At 42.5% G+C, this 15,878-nt stretch overlaps 1 protein-coding gene across 1 annotated transcript in view; it reads right to left on the bottom strand.

The window, feature by feature from the left end:
• The window catches only part of LRRC7 (leucine rich repeat containing 7), a gene marked incomplete at its 5' end in the record, with an annotated part of 31,166 nt that overhangs the window by 8,047 nt on the left and 7,241 nt on the right, over positions 1-15,878 (bottom strand). The window contains 6 exons of the mRNA XM_010181185.1: positions 5,193-6,870; positions 7,849-8,029; positions 8,285-8,396; positions 9,383-9,385; positions 9,908-10,030; positions 15,382-15,582. Coding sequence (XP_010179487.1) covers positions 5,193-6,870; positions 7,849-8,029; positions 8,285-8,396; positions 9,383-9,385; positions 9,908-10,030; positions 15,382-15,582 — 2,298 coding nt within the window. The remainder of the gene's footprint in view (positions 1-5,192; positions 6,871-7,848; positions 8,030-8,284; positions 8,397-9,382; positions 9,386-9,907; positions 10,031-15,381; positions 15,583-15,878) is intronic.

The following is a 15,878-nucleotide window of genomic DNA, read 5'->3' as shown; positions in this document are numbered from 1 at the left end:
ATGAATGATGAGAGAAGAGAGAAAATCAATTGAACGTAACTCCTTATTTTCAGACAAGCAAATTCTGGCAAAGTTCCACATTTAAACCTGCAGCCTGCATTAATCATTCAAGTTAGAACTTCCTCACTGGTCATTCAAGCATCAAAAACTTTTTAATCACATACTTGCCACCAAGATTAAGTGATACACTTCATTATTTTCTTCAGAGAATGTTCTCTATTGAACTGTGAGTGCCGTTACCTGGCACTCTGCCGTGTGCATCGCTGTGTGCTGAGCTTTCCCCCCGACTGCTGGGTTTGGGCTGAGTTAACAGCATCTCATATGCACAATATCACCAGGAATTAAACGCTCCCGGACTTGGAATGCTCATAACACACATTTAAAGTTTCCTAATTCGATATTTGCATTGTTTTCCACTTTTCTCTCCTTTTAGACACATTTTGACTTTGTCACTTTTCCCCCTGGTTGTTTCAATCCTCTTTTCAGCCCTTTCGAGGGCCTGTGTACTCTTTCTGTCCCATTCTAATTTTCTGTTACGTCTCTCTATTTCTTTACCATAGCTGGACATTTTGCTAACAGGGGTATGGATCTTTGTGTCAGACCTTCCAAAATGCTAACATGATATTACCGTTTGCAGCAGCACTTAGCATTATACAGTGCTTACTCAGTTAACTGCGTATTCAGTTCCAACTCATGGTAATCCAGAAACAATTTTTTTAAAGCTCCTATTTTCCCCTTCCATTACTCAAGCAATTTCTTCTTCAGCTTAGATTAGAAAAAAAATTAAATGAAACACTTCTTTAGGTGACTGAAGCAGAAATCAAAATGTTGTTCTGAAATATTAACGTTGATAACTGGCAAATTAAGAACATTTTTTTATGCAAGATTAAAAATTATTTCAAAGTAAATGTAGGTAACCTGTGATTGAATCATACTCCTCAGAGGTTGAGTAAAAAATTTCACCTCTAATTATTTAAAATCAAAGAAAAACTTTCCATATAATTCTCTCATCATTCAAGAAGTCTTCCAGAAAGATCAGGAAAGCTCTGATTTTCCTTGTACTAAAAACCACTAGAAAAACATTCCCTGTAGGAACTACCAGACCTCTCCATGGGCTTCCCTTCCACTGATTAAAAAGGGAAGTATGAGGCCAAGGCCAGGGTTTTCCATGGGTCCTCACTCCCAGCACCTGGCTCAGCTCTCCCAGTGGCGTGGTTTTGGGCCCGGAGCCGTCACTGGTGCAGGGACGCGCAGGAAATGGGATGATACGGCCTAAAGCCATAGGGCCTGGGCAATATGGGGCAAAATGCCGATAATTCCTAAAGGGAGGTGGTGCCGTATGCTTGTGAGACCTTGGGGCACCAAAGCATAAACTTGTAAAGGGATGGGGAGATGGGTGCCAAAAATGGAAAGCACTGCTTTTGTTCTCAGGAGCGAGCGACACATCTGCACAGGGAGCTTGCACTCAAAATGGAAAAGAAAAAATACAGAAGGTGCTTTCTGCTTCTCAATAAAGAGGAAAATTCTGCGATAACAGGTTTTTCTTGTCATTTTCTGCAGTAAAATGGATTTGTCTGCTTGCAATATGATTCATTTACAGAGCTCAGACAGGCTGCAAACAAACTACAAATTATTAATTCTAGGTAAGAACTGAACAGCAGCAGTTCAAACATGTTATACATGGAGTAGAATCGAGGTAATAAACTTTCTCAAAATAAGTAATTGCTATGCTTGATTTCCTGATCTTGTGCTGCACAATCAGACCTCACTCATTGCTCTCTTGAATCCAGGCCACAAGAGGGAGGAAGATGAGGGAAATACTGAGCTGTTGTGGCCTGCATTCATTAAGAAATGCAAAATCCCTTGGAACATGTGAAAGAATGAAATTAAACAAAACTAAACATTCACATTATTCATCCAACATTAATTTTCCACCCCTTTCCAAACAGTACAGTAACAGAATAGACCCCTCCATGCAGTTCACATTTTATATGGGTAGGCAGCAATGAAATGCTGGTGAAATATAAAGCAGAATAATTCACATCAGACCACTTCTCAAAACATGTCACCCTAAACAGTTCATTAATCTCCTCAGATATCCAAATATTAGAATCACTATACATCTACAGCCTCAAATTCTTAATATTAAATAATGCCTTAGTCTCAAATGTGTGTAGAAAAATCGTACCATTACTGGGAGTTTGATGTCAAATGGAGTTATTCCAAGGACTGGTGACAAGAATTAGTGTATACCCAAGCAGACGGACAGGTTTTTGGAAGAAAAGCACAGCATGACCAACACTGGGAAGCCACCTGTGCCTGGACACACACACACACACCTGCGGAGAGCTCTGACCTGGAGTCAGCAACAACAGAGAAACACACACTCACGGCGGGACGTGCTTGAACCCAGAGAAAGCTGTAACAGTGCATGCGGGTGAGCTACAGTGGGAGAAACCTGACTCTGTGCGTGTGCGTGTGAGATCTCTCGTGGCTTTTTTGGGAACCCAGCGCACGATGACCGTGCTGGTATGTGTAGGCTGTGCGGGGCTGTGCTCCTCAGCCAGCACCATCTGCACACGTTGCTGCCATTGCATTTCTCTGTGTTTCTGAACAGCTTTGGGTCTGAACTCTGCCATGGGCACTGGAAGCCTCCTTTGGAAATTTGTGGCCAGTGCAGCCCTGCAGCCTGGGCCAGGGCCTGCCTGGGAGGGGGCCAGACCTGCGATTACCAGCACAGATGGGCCAGTGGCAGTGCCTAGCGCTGAGCTCTGCTGCCCGTTAATTACCTACAGAACTGCTGCATGTTCATACCAGCAGCTCCTGGCGCTAACGAGCTCAGACACCTAACGATGCATGGCGCTGCTGGCACTGCAGCAGCAACTGGCATCATGCACACTCCTACCAGTGCAACCAGTGTCTGCTAGTCAGACACTGGGGCAGCCGCAGGCACATGGGGCAGAGGAGGGCTCACATCTCCTCTCTGACACTGGAAATACCTCAGCTGTGTCCCTCTCTGGCTTGGGCTTTTCCATCAGACATCTCTGTGTATAATGGTGTGTGTATCTACTTAACAATATATCACTAACAGCTGTAAAATAAGCAGTAAAATGATTTTCTTTCTATAGGCACCACTCAACAGAAGTTTAAAATTTGGTGTGGTAGGCATGTACTCAAACCTCAACTATTACAGCATACCCAATTAATGTTCATACATTAAAATCCCTATCTCTTGGAGCCTATTTAAATGCATATTACACATTTCAACATTAATTTTTCTAAGATCAAATAGTCACAAAACAAAACACGTTCTCCATTTCTCTGCACAGATTTAGTCATTGAGAAAATACCATTATTGCATCAGTCTGTAACACGAGAGCAAAAAGCAGTAATGACAGCCATGAGAGCTCCTTAATCCAAAAAGCAAGATTTGGAGTAGGAAAACTTGTGTCACATTCATCTTTGCTTTTTGGATTGCGTTCTGTATAAGCATGAATAATAGGCAAAAGCTAAACCAGGAGAAAGCAAGGAGTATTATTAAAGTCTTTGGTAATGCTTGGTATATGCTGGCTATCCCATACTTACTTTCGGTAGAGGTAGCTCTTGAAGCATTTGCTTTTCAAATTTAGATTTAGGCTGCAAGTTTAAAGTCATGCTTCTGCCGGCATGCATTGCTGAAAACCCTCCAGAGTGCAGCATGCCAAGGCTAACTGTGTTGTGTTTGTAAGCAGCGGTCTGAGTAGAGGAAACAACCACGTGACAGGATATGAACACACATGCTCATCGAATCAGATATCACACATATATGGTTAATTTCACAAAGTTTTAGTTTAAGCAAACAAACAGTACCAAGAAATAAATAGCTTTTTGAGGCATGCACTGGGTCACACAGAAGCAAATACATCGCTAGTTGTACATAAAATGGATACCATAAAAGACTTCAACGCTGACAGCAGATGAGATATGTCCTTTTTTGTAGTTTGAAAACTGCACACGGTACAAATCTTTATTTTGCAAATACGGCCAAATTTTGGTACGTCTGTGCAACCCCAGATGGGCCATAGCACCAAAGAGCAGCAAAGGCAGAGGGAATCCCCGTACAAGAAGGCTCTGCACCACCTCACGAGTGCTGAGAGCTCCCTAGCCACCAGCTGCCCACCTTTAAACTATTTCCTAAGCAAATACACATTGTAAACTAAGCGTAAAGAGATTTCTGAAACAAACACCACCTGGGAAGTGGTTTTTTCCACCAGAAATGTCTCTGCTGGGGTGCACTGTTTTGCCTAAGTGTTAGGTATATCCCAATCAGTTTTACACAGCTCAGGAATACAGCTGAAGTATGGAAAAAGTTTCAGCCTTTACATCAGTTTTTGAAGTTTACCCATTTGCTCCTGAATGATATTTTAATATGCACTACATCTGAGCAACTGGAAGGTAATGAATACGTTAACACCCAACTTGAGTATCTAGCATGAAATAGGCCTATGGACACATTTGGACACTAATTTATGCATCTGACAACAGGAATTTTTCACAACCACTTCAGATTATGAAGGAAATCCAGTTCATGAAGTACGTCATTAAATAGCCAAGATCATTACCGAAAACATGCACTATAGTACTTGTATAGAAGGTAAATAAGCATAACTTCCTACTGCTAAAAGGAGTAATAATCATATTCCTTGTTAAAAACAGTGGCAGTGTATCTGCAGGGATATGTCTCGGAGTTAAGAGATACCTTTAACCCCAACTAGCAGTGATATGAAAGCTAAAATACATCATTTTACTTTTTATCTGTGAGGTTTTTCTGTATTTTCTTTTACTGCAAAGATGTATCCAGCATCTTTTAAAGCTCTCAGATCATGACTGAAGTGGTGGACTTCAGCAGAACGTTCCCGTCTGTCGATCAGGAGAGATTTTTATGGTTTTTATTATCTCAGGCAGTTACTGCAGCAGTAACGTGCGCTGTGGTGCATCACCGTGCAGAGACTCTTTATGGCCCATTTACCCAGGAACCCCTCACTCCGACTGCTGCTAAGCACCCCCAGGCCCCTCTGAGGGCCGGTTCCTCTGACACCAACGCAGGAATTGCATTACTGGGAATTCTGGTGGTGACCACCAGACGTGCAAATAGTTTGAAATACCGAAACACACAACTAAAGGCATTAATTGCAGAGAAATGCCAAACATACCCTGTCTAACCTTCTAGCTTCTATATGTCTAAGTAGCTGTTGTCTCCAGTCAGCGGGCATTTTAGCACAGCTCTCATTTCCCTTCCCAGGGGTAGGCCTTGTCTTTATATCACTGTTATCGGAAGGCTTGTCGCCATAGTTACCCAAGTTATAGTCTGATGGTATCTTTTCCAGCAGAGCTGCCATTGTAGGCCTCGCCGAAACCGGCCTGGTTTGGGACGTGCCGTAACTCTCTGTACTGTAGCTTCTTGCAGACAACGGCCGCCTTTGTGTAAGGTTTTTAACTGGAAAGCTGCCGGTCTGGGCTTTCACTTCTTGGTAGGAAGGGTGCTCGTCTTCATACCTGCCGTTCCTCTTAAGGAACTGAGACTCCGCCACCGCGATGCTGCCCTGGCGCTCCACAGCTCCTCGGTAGGGGGCTCTGCCATACCTATCGGTGGGGGGCAGCTCGTGGGGCTCGCTGACCCTCCGGAACATGGACATTTCGGTGGAGCTGACCAACGAATCCGCCCTCCGCAAGAAGCCCGGCCGAGAGCCATGGCTCGCAAAGGGAGCGGCGACCGCCTCCTCGTTGACCGATGGCTGGGAGAAGGAGAACATGGCCTCCACCGGGGGGTAGCCATGGTAGGCCCTGGGGCTGACCAGATCCTGGGGCAGGTTTTTACTCGGCTGGGGAATGTACTCAGGGTTGAGCTGGAAAGGCGGCGGCAGCCTCTTCTCTGCTGTGACCTCCACTGCTCCCTGCGGGTTGAAGCTTTGGTCGAACTGGTAGACTTTCTTCGTGACGGACGACTTCTGCTGCGGCTGCACCTTGACACTTCCATAGGTCAGCAGCTCGTCATCCAGCATGGGGACCGACTGGCTTCGGGACATGCTCAGCATGCCGTGCTCTGGGCCCAGGAGCTTGTCCACCCTCTCATGGGTTCCTACAGTATCATTACCAGATGCATAGTTTTCTAGGGGTATATTATACACTTTATATGTACCAATGTCTATCTCATCAATACTTTGCGACTTCTTAAATTTGTTCGTTTTTAAATCCCTCATCATCGGAGAAAGCCGTTCCGTACTCTTGCTGATGGAAATAACACTTTTGGAAGGATCTGGGCGACAGTGGAGATGGGAATAGACATTTGTGAGACTTCTGTTCGCATTGGAATCGTGATATTCCCATGCTATTCCTGGGGGGAATGTGCTAGTCATCTCCGGCGAATCTTTGATATGGTCTTTCCGCTCAGGCAAAGGGCTGGTGGTGGGGGTGCTTTCCAGTTTGGAAGGAAAAGCTGTCCTGTCTTCAAAAGGACTAGGGGTTCTGGTCCAATTTTGCCAAGGATTGGGAGGAGGCACTTCAGATTCATGTGTGTTTCTGAGTGTCGGCTGCTCCAGCTCCAGGGGAATGCCAACTATCCTGTCTTGCCTAATCAATGGCCTGCGCCCATGCGCAGATGTGCTTCTCGATTTGGTGCTCAGGAGGGGGTTGGTGCCGGGATTCTCCACCGCACTCTCTTCCGCCACGAAGCCGGTGTTGTCGTAGTGTGAGCTGTCGTTCCAGCTGTCGGCAAAGGTGTCGCTCAGCGGGCGCCGGTCAGGGCGCGGGGGCAGGTTCCCGGCTGGAGCTGATTCCCGCTGGCTCAGCAATGGCTTGGTTTCAAGGGGCTGTGGAAACGACTGCGCCAGCCTGCTAAAACAAAACAGAATAGAACAAGATAAAATACCCTCTATTAGAGCACATAAGCAGCCATCGGAAAGATGCAATTACAAAGCAATTTAATATTTTCTCATCTATGCTGTGGCTTTGGGATCATACTGTGAGATGGGCGCCTTGTGCCACTGGCTTGGCATGAATGGCTGCAGCAGTTTTCTACACTGGAGTAGGGGTTCTGTAAGTACGCACATAGAGAAACGCAGAAGTCAGTCAAAACTCCTGGGTGGCTCAGTGCCATGTCCATATAAATCCAGCTGAACATATTTTCCTGCTTTAAAAATAATCTTCTGTGACTGTAGGGGAAGATCTCTTACACTTAACATTATTATTTTTTTAAAGTACCAGATTCAGTTTGTGCATGTTCTCAATGCCAAGATTTTACGTGTTTCCAGTGAGCAGGCTCCAGCCTCTTGCATGGGGAAGAGCCTGCGGACGGAACTGCATCCAGGATGGAGCTACACGAGGTGATTTATGGCAGGAATACACAGGGGGGGATGTTCCTGGCATGGTAAGAGTGTTTTCAGGTTGCTGATGGCCAGTGCAAATGACAGCTTTCCAAGAACTGTGCTGTTCTTAGAGGTCCAGAGCAGAGTACAACAATAATATGAGACACACACACACATATACACATACACGCTTCATCTATGCTCAACTTCAGCCAGCTGCAGCTCAGGACCACACAGGGCAGAATAATGGCAGCTCAATTACCAGGCACTTCTAATGCATGGTTATAGCAGATAGCCCAAAATCCAGCTGCAGAAGTATGAACGACTGGCCAGCTCTGCACAGCCCGGGCCATCGATAGCTATGTACGCCTCTGTAAAACTGGGGTAAAAGCCTTGTATTTTTTTTAATCGACTGCCATAATAGATGGCATACAATCACTTTGCATGCATATGACAGCGTTAGATGAAAGGCAACCGGAAGCTATGTTAAGAAAGATGGTCACACCTGTTCCCCCACAAAGAGTTATTCACTGCTTCTTTAGCCGTTGTCTGCAAGGACCCCATTTTAACATGTGTGTTGGAGGACCCTGAGGAAGCCTGGGAAGGGGAATAGTCTGAGTAAGTGCCTGAGGAAACGCTGTTATTCAGACAATGGATCTTATCTGCTTCAGACTCATCTGTCGATTCTGAAACAAAACACAGCAAATTATTTCAGGAGGTGCTATTTCAAAACTCAACTACGAAAAATAGATTTTTAAAATTGATATATATGATATATATATGATATATATTGATATATCTATATGGATATATATACACACGTGCACAGATATGCATACAACATGTTTTAAAATCAGAGTGAAGTGTAGAACATCTACACAGTGTCCATCTATATACATTACATATGCTTTCATCCAAAAGGTGGTAAGTTGAGTTAGTACCTTTCTTCTCTTTACCCAGCAGAACAAGTTTGGGTGGGTACAATGGCGTCTCTGGCATGGAAGGACGGAGTTCCCCTATCCTCATCTCACTGGCGGGATGTCCATAGGCATCCTAAGGAGCACAATAACATACCGTAAACATCAGAAACAGAACCCACTTCAGACTGCAACCAACATTTCTTAGCCTTCTTGAATGTCACAACACAGCAAAACCCCACCATATGGGTGGCGTCTAATCATGCTGATCTGTCAGCTGAAAATTCTAATTAGTCCTACAGAAATACTTGGAAAAATTACAGTGAGGTGTTCATTCTGAAAAAGCGGGCAAAACAGATGGAACTTGCAAGATACATCAAGGCCGTGTAAATATTTTTGATGAAGTAAAGGTCACAAAAATGCAAGCTACCAGTAGAAATAAATAAAAATTCACAATAAACATTTACTTCTTACTTCAGGAGTAAGTACTCCTCATTCATTTATTCATGCCACAAGTCCTGCCATAGATTCAACTGTCCCTGTCGTTATATTTAATTTAAATGACTTTGTCTCTGAAGAGTTTTTTGCTAAAACTATTCAGATTTCATAGAATTCTCATTGAGACTTGAACAAATATAGACTTTCAGAGACAAGAACAAGCAATGTGGGAAACTCACTTTGGGTGTGATGGAGGGGACCTGATGGAGGGCATGGTAGTGCTGGAAGTGCCAGTGCCCATCAGGATCCTTGTGGGAAGAGTAAGGGAGCAGGAGGATGAGCTGTGATTGCGTAACAAGGACAGAAGTTGGAGAAGGAAAGGATCCAGTAAAACAGAGGACGTTTTGGAGAGATATTAGGAGAAAATAAACATTCAGTAACATAAATGAGGAAGGAAATGGTTAGGAGAAATATATTTAGGAGGGAACATGCACTAATGTGGACACTGAGGATCTCTATACCCTGACATTTTGTTGTTAAAGGCACTCCAGTGGTTACAGCTCCTATGGTTCTGCAGGGTGAAGTCAGTAAAGAGATGTAGTATTTAGAAAAACAATTTAGAAAGGAGCACCAAACCCAAACCCTCATTATTAAAATTTAAAGTGCTACATTTTTAAAATTTACTTGCTTTTACTCATAAGGAGAACATTTTCAGAGCTTTACTCTCCATTAACTGCTTTTTATAGTACCAGTGCAACAGATTTGTAGAAGCATTTGCCATGCGATTTATCCTTGAAGAATATAATTGCATTTACACAACAGAGATTTTAATCCTTGTACCACACCAAAACAGCAAAGAACAGGTATCTTCACAGCCCACTTAATTAACCCCTCAGTGCTAATGTTCAATCAAATGTAACTCCGTACTCACTCTTACATGGTGCAATGTATTCAAGACCTTAAACTGCTTTCACATGCAGAGACCCTTGTTGTGTTTGGTGTTTCGGACATACCAGCAGTGGTGTGCACACAAACTAAAGGTAACAACAGTGCAGTCACATTTGTCCAGTGCAGCACAATCATTTTCCAGTGCAGTGTAACAAACTGATGCAAAACCATTTGTTTTGAGAAATAAAAAGTGCACAGCATTTGCAGAGTGTGAAATTCTCCACCTTTGAGGCACAGTGCACGTTATGTTTCTTGTTGTACCTCTGGGCTTTTTGCATGCTCTTCTTTCTGCTTCCTGTCTGGGATCTCCGGAGCTGATTTATGAGTTTTGTTTGTGTCAGACAGGCGACTCTTTTGGCATTCTTTATTTTCTCTGTCTTGAGCCTAGAAACCCAATATTGTGCCATGAAACTTCCAGAAGTTATAAGCTTAAAATAAACTACTTGTTGTAAGATAGGAAGAACCAGCAGTTCTATTTTTTGACACAATGATGAACACAGGTTTTTATTTCAGGTGCATGATTTTATGAAGTTTTCTATGCTATATTCATTTTTTTTTTCTTTTTAGTCCCTAGTCCAGCTATTCCAATAAAAACCAATATACTTTTGAAAGGGCTAGTCTGGCATTTGTGAATATGTCATGAAAGCAAAATATGTTGTAAAAATCATATTCTGTTTAATTCTACTCTGTTTAAAAGGACCTCTTTTCTCACAAGCCCAAGACCAAAAAGGTCACTAATAGAAAAAAAAGTAGTAGTATTAATAGGATCAACTGCAGGAACAAAGGGAAGAGAGAAATATAATTGTGTTGTGTCAGAACTTATTCCTCAGGACTGCCCAGAGAAAGACATGGGCACAGGACAGAAAAATATGGTGAGCTGTTCCTCAAGAGAAAATGCATTTAAAAAAACCATTAAAATAACTGGGAAAGAGAAATATCACCAATTATTTATGCTGACAACACAAGAACATTAAACTATAATCAAGAGAGATGGCATTTTTTAAATAACCTAACTCTGCTTGAAAAGGACACAAAGACCTGAGCAGAGCGAGGCTCTGGGCTGACGCAGCACATGCAAGGCAGAGGAACACAGGACCATTAACGATGGATTCGCTCCAGATGAACAATTAGAGATACGCAGATTAATTAAATATACGCAGAAGACTGGCAGCACTTCCAAACTGGAGAAGGCTGGGTCAGGCTGAAGAATTACAAGCTGCTATAATGAAATGGAGAAGCAAAGAAATGGCAAAGAAATAAAGGGATCAAGGGAAACATTACTAAAGATTTTACTAAAGCTTTAATGAAAGAATAAAGGAGATCACAAAGCATAGGAACAAATGCAACCAGAGAGTTATGGGAACATCCAAGATACAAGCAAGACAAACTGAGGCACAGCATCTTTCTGTGCTGAGCCACTGACCCACATTAGTCTCTGCACAGAAAAGGGCAGGACTTCTACCTCTCAGCCCTGTGTCAATAGCTTCGAAGTCCCACCAGTCTGGTCCTGACAAAATCCCAAAGCATGGTCTATCTGAAGCTCAGCGTGTGAAATGCAGGCACAGTTCTGGATATTCTGCTGTCTAAGTGAGCAATTATCAGATTGATCTAAATAAGATTGAGTCACCAATCCAAGATTGCACCCAGAGTCACCCCAAAACACGGGGTATCCAAGTGGAACGGAAGATCTTTCCCTTGCTTCTCAGTCTCTCCCTTCCAGAAAGGCCAGTCTCAACAGCCACTGGATCTGAAGTTTGTCCCAAACAGGGTGTTCATAAAAAATACAAGTGAACTTGTAGAAGGAAAACTCCTGAATGTGAATATGAGATCTGAAAGCAGGAGAACAGAGGAGCCTGGACACCTTCCCACCTGCAGAGGAGACACAGCAGCCAGCACAACCTTACAGCACTGATGCAGTGAGGTCTCACCTCTTCTGCTCCAGTGGGCAACGACAGAGCTTTCAAAGGAGACACGAACTTGCTGACTGGGTGACATAAGGAGCAGATTGGGGCAAAAGTCATTTTTGGGAATCCACACAGAAAGACACAGCAGATCCTGGAAAAAAATTGTCATGTGCAGACAGGGCATAGCGATCATTTCTGGCATGGGTGGCCTTGCCTTGCAGTCCTGTTGACTGGCTGGAAGAACACACACGTTAACATTGCCTGTTCAGGCAGTCAGAAACACAGCTGAGAGGATGCTTCCAACAACTGACCAGAACTCCCTATCATCAAAGAAACCCAAGTTGGAGTTGCTCAGTCTACAAAGATCTATTTTAGCATGAAAATTTCCATTTCCAGTAGTTCAATCTCACGCTCTGGCGTCTGGAAAGGTGAATGGTAGATGCTGATCCGACCAGTCCTCATGCAGCTGGGAATGGACAGAGCAGGAGCCTCAGGGGGTCCAGGGATGTCATGGACTGATTTTGTGGAAGGAGGCAGCCCTGAATAATGCCCCTCCAATTCAGACATTTAGATAAGTTCAGGCAGAAGCCACAGTAACTCAAAATGAAATTTAAGACATTTGACCTCCTATCTGAGGAAAGGTCTCCTGTGAGTCAGAGCTCCAGATGAGGAAACCATTACCTCCTGTCTCCTTGGACAAGAAGCCACCAAGGTCATAAACTCAGTAAAGATCTTTTGTGCTGCGGAGAATCCAAAAACTCTATAACGAAGTTATAAACTTCTGCTAAAATACAGGTAATTCTGTTACAAAGAGCTATCAAGATAGAGGCTTAATGCAGATACAACCCAAAAAGCCTTAGCACATATTCCTCTTCCAGTCAGCAGACTCTCTCCTGGAGCATCCCATTAGTGGGAAACAGCTCCCACACGAGACACAACTGAATCAACTGAAGCCACGCATCCCAGGGGAATGAAAGTGCAAGTCTTCCTGGGAAGGCAAGACGATCTTTTAGGGCAGTCTCAAAAACTTTCACAAAACAAAACAAAAAGGACACTTCTCTCCACCCAAAACCACCCCCACAACCCAAACCCACACAGTAACAAAGTCAGAAGCTAGAGGGATTGGGGTCTATTTTGACTGTGATGAAGGTCCCAGAAGATCCAATGCAGCTGCGGTGGTATTTTTGTAACGGCACTGGCATCTGCATCGGATCACTGCAGGAATAACATTCTCTCCTTTTCACCCAGTACCAATACACCTGCTCGGAATTATCACAAAGCATGAAAGGCTGCAGGTTTGACTAAAAAATACTTATTTTTTAATCCAAAACTGAGATTATAGAAGTATTTCCACTTTATTTGTCAATCCAGACATATCAAAAATATTAACTATAAAGATCCTAATTGCTGATTTGTGGTATTTCTCATTGTTCCTCACAGAAGGGCTACACAACCACTAATTTATCCCAGACTTCTTTTTGTCCAAAATGCACATCTTTCAAAATAACTTAGGACAATGAAGAGGTTTATTGTAATTGCTGATTAATTAATTGTTTGCTTATTATAACTACAGGTGGAGGATGATACAGGGGATTTGAAATGTAGCTCATTACTCATTTCAGATGCTCCCTTTAATTACTTAGAAACAGTTTTGTGAAGAGACACGTGTACATTAACTGCAAGAAAACCCAAATGAGATGAGAAAAGAAACCGGCTTATCTGGCTTCTGAGGATGTGAAAGTGCGCACTGCACCTGAAAGTCAATTACCTTGTTATTAGAAACTGTCTTCAGCCTAAATCTAGAACAGAACACACCTGCATTTTCAAACTGTACTTGAGGCTTGAGATCATGTCTCCTAATTATCTGAAAAGCAAACGGAGCTTAATTATGTTTTATTTAATGTGTTACAAGTGAAACCATGCTAATATTATTCACAGAATAAAAATTCAGAATTTTTCTGCAGTTACCCATCTCTCTTCTTTGCTTCGTGCAGGAAAAGAGAGGAAAATGCGTGCATTGCCCTACTCTACAGCCAGAAAATCTTCCCAGGGTCAGTGTTTGTATTAACGACACGAAAACTTTACTTTCTTTAGTTGAGGAGACAGGTTTTTACTGATCTTGACCAAGTCCTAAGGAAATTCACATCTGACTAAGTTTTAATCTTCACTGTTATAATAGAAAGTGAAAAAGATATCTTCGCTGAAAGGATGGAAACAGTAATGCACTCACATCAGTTGCTTGTGGTAGAAAATTAACTGCAAAATAGCTATCACATTATTTAATTGCACTTCAGTGATTACCCCAGGGTCTTCAGCAATTCAACTATTTGTATAGAATGCTTTTTGTGATACTTACGCCATTATCAGTTCATGCATATTCAGAGAAAAACTAAACCTGATGATTTTTTTGTTGCAAAAGTGAATGCATTTTTATCAAAGAATGACATTTGTCTGCATTTTTTCCATGTTAGATCACAGGACGTGGTCATACAAACGTGTCAGAGTAACTGGGGTGTTTTATGGTGTTGTTACCATTTACTCTTGCCCTGCACCTCCATCATGGCACCTTGACTGGGCTCTGCACTTGCGACTCTGCTGTGGGTAACTGGGAAGGTAACGTTCCAGTTTAATAATTAACATTCAGTTTAACAGCACCTAAACCACGATTTTATATTGAACTACAAACCGAAACTGTGTCTTTCTGTGAAGAAAGTCTTCTGAAGCCACCTTAAAAGAAAACTTCTGTGGTCCTTTTAAGAGATGAAAATGTTTAACTGTCAATAAAACACAGAGTACTGCCAGAGCAGCCACAGCGACTGCTGGATATTTAAGAAGAGCCAATCTGTGTTAAGGATACGGAAAATTAAGGAAGAAAAATTCACACATACACGACTAGCCAGAGCCAGTGCTATTTCAAGGACAATGAATTTATTATCATGTTTAAATAACAAAGGAGTGAAAAGATAATGTGATTTCTTTTTTTTTCCCCTCACTTATTTCTTTTGAGCATTAGGACTTCACCAAGCTTTCCAAGAATGCTGGTTGTCATGCAGACCTGTCCAGGCTTATAAACTACCAGTGTGTTCTGCCAGGGTAAGAGATTCCCCTTACTTATAAACTTTCCAGTGACTACTCATTAGATGCCCTCTGAGGCGCTTCAGCTATGGGTAACAGCTTTGCACAGGACTGCAGTGATTTGGAGTTTACTTTTCAGTGCCCATGTTCACATTTGGACACCAGATATGACAGCAGATTTTGTTACCATGCACACTGATCCCCTTCTGGGCTAAATCCTGCAACTGGCTCCAAGTGGCTGTTCAGGGGGGCCCTGGTCTAAAGCTGCCTCAGTTGATGGAGCACTCCTGCTGCCTTCATTAACTCCTGACAAGGTTAATTGGCTATCATCTGCTACATGTAATGTGAAAAGAAGCAGCAGAACCTAACAGCATGGCAGGGTCAGACAGAACAAACTAATTTGTCATTAACATATCGGATGCAGAAATACACTTACTTAAATCTGATATGTAAATCGTGATCAGGTCCGTTCTCCTGCTAATAAGCAAGTCTCTCATACCAGTAACATTTAGGAGAGTGCCTGTATATATCGATACCAAATTCAGATCTAGGTACATTTAAAACCAAAGATTCAGTCTGATAGACTCAGTAGCATTGGGAATAACAGCAACTCAATATAAAACTAAGTTAACTTTACAGCATGAAACTAGAAGCTATTAGGTACGAAGGTCACAGCAGATGCAGAATATTATTGGATGGAGTTATGTCAAAAGCCCAGCTGGAACTCTGGAGAGGAACAATGAGCCTTTACTTTACCTCCACTGAAATCTCCTTTGGTGCCATGGGCCACTTGTGCTCATACTTTTCTTTCACTGTTTGGTCACTGTTGACGGTTGATGCTGAGTTCTCAGGCCGGACTCCATGGCTTGTTTTGCCCACCAGATTTTGAACTGATTTTACCATATTCTTTAAATCCTCCGGGTATGGAGTGGGATAACGTTTTAGATTTATTTCAACCTGAACATTCATAAAAAGAATTAAAAGCACAAATACAAAATGAAAACAGCATGCAAACTAAAACCATGGTTACAGTACTATGGCTAAGTGCAAATTCCTCAAATTTCTCTTTAATCTATTTGAGGTAACGTGTCACATACAGCTATCTTCATGGATTTTTAATTTCTTGGACTGAAATTCTCTCTCAGTTACAATATGCCAACCTATAATGGAGTTTCAGTGACATAAAATAATGGATGGGAATGGTTCCCTATAAGCCTGTCTTTTACCCTGAGAGTATTGTAGTTTAATTCTAC

This window comes from Mesitornis unicolor, unplaced genomic scaffold, assembly GCF_000695765.1.
Source record: "Mesitornis unicolor isolate BGI_N332 unplaced genomic scaffold, ASM69576v1 scaffold45883, whole genome shotgun sequence".
Lineage (NCBI taxonomy): Eukaryota > Metazoa > Chordata > Aves > Mesitornithiformes > Mesitornithidae > Mesitornis > Mesitornis unicolor.
The sequence above is the reverse complement of the archived record's forward strand: the minus strand, read 5'-3'. Positions and strand labels throughout refer to the sequence as shown.